Raw genomic sequence first — 8,156 nt, forward strand, 5'->3', positions numbered from 1 at the left:
CAACTAAGCCCGTGCGCCACAACTACTGAGCCCGTGCGCCACAACTACTGAGCCCGTGCACCACAACTACTGAGCCTGTGTGCCACAACTACTGAGCCCGTGTGCCACAACTACTGAAGCCTGCTCGCCTAGAGCCCGTGCTCCGCAACAAGAGAAGCCACCGCAATGAGAAGCCCGCGCACCACAATGAAAAGTAGCCCCCGCTTGCCGCAACTAGAGAAAGCCTGCGCGCAGCATCAAAGACCCAACACAGCCAAAAATAAATTTAAAAAAAAAGAAAAAAAGCCCTTTAAATTGCCTTTCAATTTTTTGTTGCTGGGGCGGGGGGAGGAACTGGTGTTTCTTTCTAATTCAATAGTGATTTGAGACTGGCCTCAAAGTGGCTCAGCTTTACCCAGGTTACTTTTTTATAAACAAAAAATGAGATTACATAATATTAATAATTGCTAAAATGTATTGACTATTTACTATATGCCAGGCATTGTGCTAAATATTCTTCTATATTACTTTATTTAATTCTATAATACCCCAATGGGGGCAGGTACTACTATTATCTCATTTTACAAATGAGGAAGCTGAGGCTCAGAGAGGTGAAACAACTTGCCCAAGGTCACACAGCCAGCAAGTAGGGGAGCTGGGATGAGATAATTTTTCCATTATTTTAATCGTCTGGTATGTAGTTTCTTAGTTTTTGTTGTTGTTGTTATTTGTGTGTTTATTTGTTAAGGAGCTTCAAACCCCTTTTTGCTTGTGATCGGGCAGGAATATACATAAATAAAAGTTAGGCATGCACTGTCCTTGACCCCACGATTCCCTGTGGTCAGTATTACCCCTGTTTTCTACGTTAAGAACCTGAAGCTGAGTGGGACATGATCACTAATCTAGAGTAAGGCAGCTTTTAAGTTGTGTCATGGGATTTGAACTCAACTGTGTGTTCTCTGAAGGACCATACAGGAGCCGGAGCTGGGGTGGGGATCTGGGCTACATCTCGGTCACCCAGGCACAGAGTCACAGACCCTGAGGGCTGGACCTGAAAGAGATGTGAAAAGTCATCTATTCTAGTCCCTCTTTCCATTTATAAATCTCCTCTGCTGCTTCCCCCACAGAGGTCACATGGCCCAAGTCTGAACACCTCTGCTGATGGGAAACCCACTACTTTTGCGGAGCCCAGAGCCAGGGAAAGTAGGCCAGGCTGGAGCAGTGAAGCAGATGAAATGCCTGAGAATTAGCTGGGACAAGCACGGAGACTGCCAGCAGGGACAGGAGTGCAGAGAGAATGGAAAACCACTCCCTCCAAGTAACAGGAGGGGCGAGGGGAAAGAAACAAGCTAGGAGAGAAAGGGCAGAGATTGATGGGTGGGAAAAGATGGGAGAGGCTAGACCAGGGACCAAGGAGGTAAGAACAGTGCAGCCTGAGCTTTGAAAGAGCATTTGAGGGACATAGGCTCAAAGGCTTTCCCTGCCAATAGCAGCTCTTCTATATACAGCCCCTCTCAGTGGGGGGAGTAAGGATGTGTTTTTTCAAGGGACCAGGTCACCCCAGAACCAGACTACTCTAACCCAGTATATTTCCCCTTTTGCTTTGGCTGCTAGGAAGCTCTGAGGTAAGTTATATATTGAACCTCAGTTACTAATTTGGTACAGAAGCCTGATAGATTTCTCTCTATCTCTTTCTAGTGGCTTTCAATCTCTCTTTTAAATCCATGTTTTATAATGTTTGCTTTACCACCGAGCAGTGGCTCCACTGAATTTTTGTAAATGGAGGAGATTTTGATCATAAACAAAAACATTCTGTAATGTGAATTTGTTGGTTGACAACTGGAGAGAGTCAGATCCTAGAGAAATGGGATAGGGCATAGGACTGGACAGGGCCAAGATGGGGGAAGCTGGATCAGGCAAGAGGGAGAGGACGTCAAGACCATCTTAGCAAATATGATTGGTCACTTGAGGAATAGGTGCTTGGTGCTGGAGATATTCCGCATGGCGGGGAGGTCAGGGGCACTAGAGAGGGAGAAGCTGAGTGTGAAGGATGGAGTCACACACCCAGAGAGAAGGGAAGAGGGCTCAGGCAGTGGGAGCGACCTGTGCAAAGACCCGGAAGTGGGAAGGGCGCAGGAGGGCGGGAAGAAGACTCCAGTGGCTGGAGTGCTTAGAGCAGTGAGGACAGTGGGTGAGCTGGGGCTGGGAGTGGTAGAGCCAGGCCAGGCCTTGCCACTCAGGGAGGTGTCTTGTATCCTAAGGGCTGAATATTTGTGTTCTCAGGAGCTTTCCCAGGGAGCTGCTGTTTCCCACTCCTGGGTGTCTTTGACTTTGGGCTGGGGGTGCAGGTGAAGGTAGGAGAAAAGCATCGAGCCAGGTGCCCTTGAAGCAGACCAGCTGCTCAGCCCCACTGACTCAGGGGGCAACTCCCCAGGGGCTGCCCAGCCAGTCAGAACCAAGGATGGTGGACTAAGACCCCCCCCCCAAAAGACCCCATATGACTAGGGCTGGGGACCATGGGATGAGCTTCCACTCTGGAGTCAGACTCCTTGAGTGGATTCTGACCTCAGCTGAGGGACCTTGGCCAAGGTTCCGTACTTCTCTGAAGCTCATCTCTAAAACGCGAGTGATGTTACCTATCCTGAAGGGGTGTTTTGAAGATTAGGTGAGTAGACAAAAGCAAAAGACTTAACATAAAGTAGTTATTTCAATGAACATTCACTTCCCCAAACCCAGGGTACTAGGAATGAGGCCTTTGATGGAGACACCCCCATACCCTACACCCCTGCCCCATCTCAAGTCTGATTAGGGCTCCCACGTCTGTGCTCCCACAGCCTATGTTACTGCTAACATAGCCCCTCCACTCTGTCTAGCCCAGCCTGTTTCCTGTGTTCCCTCTGTCGGTCTCCCCTGTCTGATCCCAGCTCTGTAGCCCCAGAAACAGGCACCAGACTATAGCTGGTGCTCAATAAGTGTCTATCGAACTGTACTGAAGGTCTCTTCTAGGGGATGCCACCTGATTAACGAGCACCTCCTCTCTGCATACACTATTTGGTTTAGACTTCACATAACCCCTGTTTTCACAGATGAAGTTCCTGAGGGTCAGAGAGGTGAAGTGACTTGCCCCAGGTCACACAGTGTGTAGGTAAGTGACAACTTGGAATTGAACCCACCTCTATCTGATTACAAAGCTCCTGTTCTTTACTGAGGCTGTATATGTCCTCACTGTAGTTCTTTCACACATAGGGGAGAATTCAAAGACTCCAGCTCAGCTGCAAATGGCTGGAGGACCTTGGGGATGGGGCCAGTCACTCAAAATCTCTGGGCATCCGTCACCTCATCTCTAAAATGAAGGGGTTTAAAAAAGGAAAGAAAATGAAGGGGTTGGATCAGTGATTCTCAACTCTAGCAGCCTATTTATTTGAATTATCTGGAGAGCTTTTAAAATGTACTGGCACCTGGGCCCCACCTCAGGTCAATTAAACCCGATCCCTGAGGGTGGATCCTAAAGTTCATCAAACTCCCCAGTGATCTGATTGCATGGTCAGGGCTGAGAACACCCAACTAGCCCCTCAGTGAGGCCTGTTGCAAGAAGCCATTCCATCTGGCATGGCGGAGAAACCAGGGCTTCAGAACCAAGCGGATGTGGGTTCTAATCCCAGATCTGCTCTTTCCCATACCCCAACGTCCTCATCCTGCAAAGGAGGAGAGCAAGGCTCAGTGAAGTCCAAGGTCACACAGCTCAGAAGTGCCATTGTGTCAGTTTGAATCCAGGTCTGCCCTCAGGGGCATTGGGTCTGGATATGGAGAGGAGGTGCAGGCAGGCAGGTCCACTTGGAGCCTATAGCTCCGCTGGCCCTCTGGACTGCCTGAGCCTGGGCGGAGTCTGTCAAGGGGGACCCTGCAGTCATCCCTGCCCCGTGACTCACAGTTTGGGAAGCAGGTGCTGGGGCAGCATGAGGTCACACATACCTTGGCCGTCTCCTTGCCTAGCATGTGCCCAGGCACCTCCACTACCCACTGTGCCCCAAGCCCTGGGCAGCGGCAGGCCAGTGTGGACATGCTGGGCAGCTTGTGTGTGACTGGGGCAGTCGCATCGGCTGCAGGAACAAACTGGCAGGAAGACTGATGCCAACTTCAGGCACAAGCAGACCTTGTTTTAAACACCTGCCCCATCACTCATGTGCCATGTGGTTAGCAGGTCGGGGCACCTCTTTGAAGCACTACAAAATATGCATAAAAAGTATAGCTCATGGGCTTCCAACCCTGAGTTTGACCATGCCGTTCCCTCTCCTGGAGTGCCCTTCCCATCTCTCCTCCTTGTAGGTCTCCATCCAAATGACACCTCTTCAGATAGGCCTTCCCTGGCCACCTCTCCAAGGAGCTTCCCCTTTTTATTCTCTGTCACCGCACCCACTGTATTTCCTTCCTTCTATTTGACAGACTTTATTATTCTATACTTAGGTGCTTGATTGCTCTCTCCCTAATTAGGTGATAAAACCCATAAACGTAGGGCCTGTGTCTTTTTTGTTTTGTCATGTCTCTTTACAAGACATGCCACAAAACTCACCCATTTTAAGTGTATAATTCCATGATTTTTAGTAAATTCGCAGAATTGCGTGACCATCACCACAATCCAGTTTTAGAACTTTCATCACCCCCAAAAGATCCCTCAGACCTGTTTGCCGTTAATCCCTGCTTTTACCTTCATCGACAGGCAATCACCGATCTGCTTTCTGTCTCTCCAGTTTTGCCTTTTCTGGGAATGTCACATAAATGGAATCAGTATAATATGAGACCTTCTGTGTCTGGCTTCTTTCACTGAGCATGAAGTCTGAGCTTCATCCGTATTGCGAGTATTGGAAGTTTGTTTCTTTTTATTGCTGAGTAGTATTCCCTAACATGGTTGTGCTACAATTTGTTAATCCATTCGCCTTTTCAATTTTGGATTGCTTCCAGTTTTCTCTATAGAATAATGCTGATATGAACATTTGCCTACAAGTCTGTGTGGACACACATTTTCATTTTGCTGGAGTAAATACCTGGATACCTATGAATGGAATTGCTGGGTTTTATGGTCAGTGTATGCTCAACTTCCTCAGAGACTGTCAAACTCTTTTCCAAAGTGGCCATATCATTTTACATTCCCACCAGCAGTGTATGAGGTGGCAACATGTCTTTTATCTACCAAAATGTCCCCAGGATTTAGCCTGAACGCCTGACACATAGTAAGCAGTCAGTTAAATAAGTGAGTAAACAAATGCTGGCTGAACTGGCGTGTAGTTAGACCCCTACTAGGCGTCTAACATTGTGCTAATCACCCGGTGGCTGTCCTCCTCTGAGGTTGACATTAAGCCGCTTTATACCCAGGCTACATTGGTGGAACCCCGACCCCAACCCCAGAAGGACCCTTACTGAATGATGTCTTTCTTTTTTTTTTTTAATCTTTATTTATTTTTGGCTGCGTTGGGTCTTCGCTGCTGCATGCGGGCTTTCTCTAGTTGCAGGGAGCCGGGTCTACTCTTCGTTGCAGTGCGCGGCCTTCTCACTGCGGTGGCTTCTCTTGTTGTGGAGCACAGGCTCTAGGCGCGCGGGCTTCAGTAGTTGTGGCGCACGGGCTTAGTTGCTCTGCGGCATGTGGGATCTTCCCGGACCAGGGCTCGAACCCATGTCCCCTGCATTGGCAGGCGGATTCTTAACCACTGCACCACCAGGAAAGCCCCTGAATGATGTCTTGATAGTGTGTCCTTGACTCTCTGACGTACGATGGAGGAATTAAATCCACATGGAGCGGAGCATCTCTGCGTTGTCTCTAAAAGACTGCTAAAGAGATTGTTCAAAACATAGGTCCATATAGCAGCACTTATGTGAAAAATCCTTCTTGTACTTTAACACCAGGGTAAAGGGGCTTTCACAGCTGAAATAGCCTTCATTCTTTAATCATGAGTTGGAGATAATACATCATGTTTCCCTTTTTGCCTTGCATGAGAGGATGCTCAGGGCAACATTTAATTGACTGTGAACTCCTGGAGGACAGGGACCAGGGCCTGTTTGCCTCTGGTTCCCTGGGGCCTGGCACAGCTCCTATTCCGGAGAGCTTTCTCAACAAATGTCAGTTGGGTGGAATGGAATGGAAATGCAGTAACTACACTAACTTAGAATATTTTAATCAAATATTTTCCAGAACTCCATGTATTTTTTAAACAGTCTGCACGTGTAGTTTACTATAGATGTTGTATATGTTACTTGGAGGTGTATAAATTATGAAAGAATAACATTGAAGAAAGTAGAATTCCTGATACTAAAATATTTATATCTGGAGCAAAGATAAATCACACACCAAAATAGCTGTGGAGGAAATGAGAAAGTGATGAATGTTATACAAGAGTTATTAAGGGCTTTGAAAGTCCACAGGCCAGATTTTGGCTGAGGGAAGAGGAGAAGCGGCAGGAGAGGTGAAGGTGTAAGGACAGTATTTCCAGAGGCAAAAGCTTTAAGGGTGTGAGTGGGCCAGATTTAGGGGAAACAGGCCCTTGTACCCTTGTAGGAGGTGGGAGCTGATGGAAGGAGCAGTTGGTTAAAGAATTCTCAGGGAAGTTGATCTTGAAAATACATATCCCTTTTGACCCAGAAGTTCTACCTTTATGCATTCCTCCTACAGAAATAATTAAAGATATGCACAAAAATATAGCTGCAAAGATACTCCCTCACAGAGTAGATTTTAATAGAAACTAATTATGCCTATCTTGATTATGTTGAGAAATTTTTGGCAGAATTTCTATAGCTGTTAAAAATATATTAGGACTTGCCAAGTTGGCGGCGCCCGTCTGCTGTCAGGAGCTCCGGCCACTGGTGCTGTCCTGGAGCCGGGAGCTGCCGTGCGTCTGGCGCGCCCTGCACACCTCCGCGGTCTGCGCCAAGAACCGGGCGGCTCGAGTCCGAGTGGGCAAGGGGGACAAGCCAGTGACCTACGAGGAGGCGCACGTGCCGCACCACATCGCCCATCGCAAGGGCTGGCTGTCGCTGCACACGGGTAACCTGGCTGGGGAGGACCACGCTGCAGAGAGAACAGTGGAAGATATTTTCTTTCGTAAATTTATGCTGGGCACCTTCCCAGGCTGCCTGGCCGACAAGCTTGTTCTAAAGCGCCGGGCTAACCAGGTGGAGATCTGTGCCCTGGTCCTGAGGCAGCTACCTGCACATAAGTTCTACGTCCTTGTGGGCTACAGTGAGACTCTGCTGTCCCACTTTTACAAGTGTCCCGTGCATCTGCACCTCCAAACTGTGCCCTCGAAGGTTGTGTATAAGTATATCTAGGGCAACCAGCCTGTTTGCATCAAACTGTAGCCTGCAAAGGACAGAAACTTGTGGAAAAGGACTGAAGTAGAAACAGGGGAAATACATCCCCTCAGACTACTGAAGCTTTGTCTTCAAAGTTGGCTGTTGAATAAATAGACTCTCCATGTTGTCTTGCTTCTTGGTCTGTCTAGAGAACTAGAATAGGGTTTCTTTGAGGATGCTCCAGGGTTCCCAGGAAGGCTGCCAGTTCCTGAGGTTTAGGTAACAGCTATGGTTCAGTGAGTGTCTTGTGCCAATCACTGTGTCAGGAACTTTACCTGAAGTTCTTTGTTTTCTCTTAAAATGGAAAGATCCATTTTTGGAGATTATAAAACAATGTTAATTTTTTCAAAATTAAGACAATATGGACATGTATTAAATCAGCTGTGAAGCTTACTTGTAATTCTACCCCAGAGAAAGCTACTGTGAACAGTTTGTTGTATTTCAGATGTACTTTTATTCCCCCAGAAATAATGTAGCACATAGTCATCTATTAAACAAGCTTAACTGCACCTAGTCTGTGCCAGACACTCTTCTGAGTAGCCTGGAACCCATCAATGACCAAAACATTGCATTCCAAGATCCTTGCCTTCATAATACTTGTATCCCAGTGGAGGTGGAGGGGGACGGGGAGGGTTAGGCCGCACTGAAGACTCCAAGCAGGTGAGGAATATAGATATGCAGGTAAATGGAGGAAGAACATTTCAGAAAGTGGCATCTGCAAAAGCCACACATGGTGCTGGGAAATGGGACAGGGATTGCTCACCTTCAACTTCACTCTGATACTGATGACCTTCACCTTGACCATGATCCTGGTACCCTTAACTTGACCCTGAACT

The 8,156-nt window shown here is 47.6% G+C and overlaps 1 protein-coding gene across 1 annotated transcript; it reads left to right on the top strand.

Moving 5' to 3' along the window:
- The first annotated feature begins 1,980 nt into the window (after positions 1–1,980).
- Positions 1,981–7,424, top strand: LOC103006756 (28S ribosomal protein S24, mitochondrial). The gene is made up of 2 exons (XM_057531645.1): positions 1,981–2,170; positions 6,782–7,424. The coding sequence occupies exons 1-2, from the start codon at positions 1,981–1,983 to the stop codon at positions 7,294–7,296; spliced, it is 705 nt and encodes a 234-aa protein (XP_057387628.1). The 3' UTR covers positions 7,297–7,424.
- Positions 7,425–8,156: the final 732 nt, after the last annotated feature.

This window comes from Balaenoptera acutorostrata, chromosome 1 (assembly GCF_949987535.1).
Source record: "Balaenoptera acutorostrata chromosome 1, mBalAcu1.1, whole genome shotgun sequence".
NCBI classification, from domain to species: domain Eukaryota; kingdom Metazoa; phylum Chordata; class Mammalia; order Artiodactyla; family Balaenopteridae; genus Balaenoptera; species Balaenoptera acutorostrata.

Coding starts and splice junctions, on each gene's coding strand:
- LOC103006756 (XM_057531645.1), top strand. CDS start 1,981: ATGGCGGGGAGGTCAGGGGCACTAGAGAGGGAGAAGCTGAGTGTGAAG. Junction 2,171..6,781: donor TAGAGCAGTGAGGACAGTGG/GTGAGCTGGGGC, acceptor AAAATATATTAG/GACTTGCCAAGTTGGCGGCG.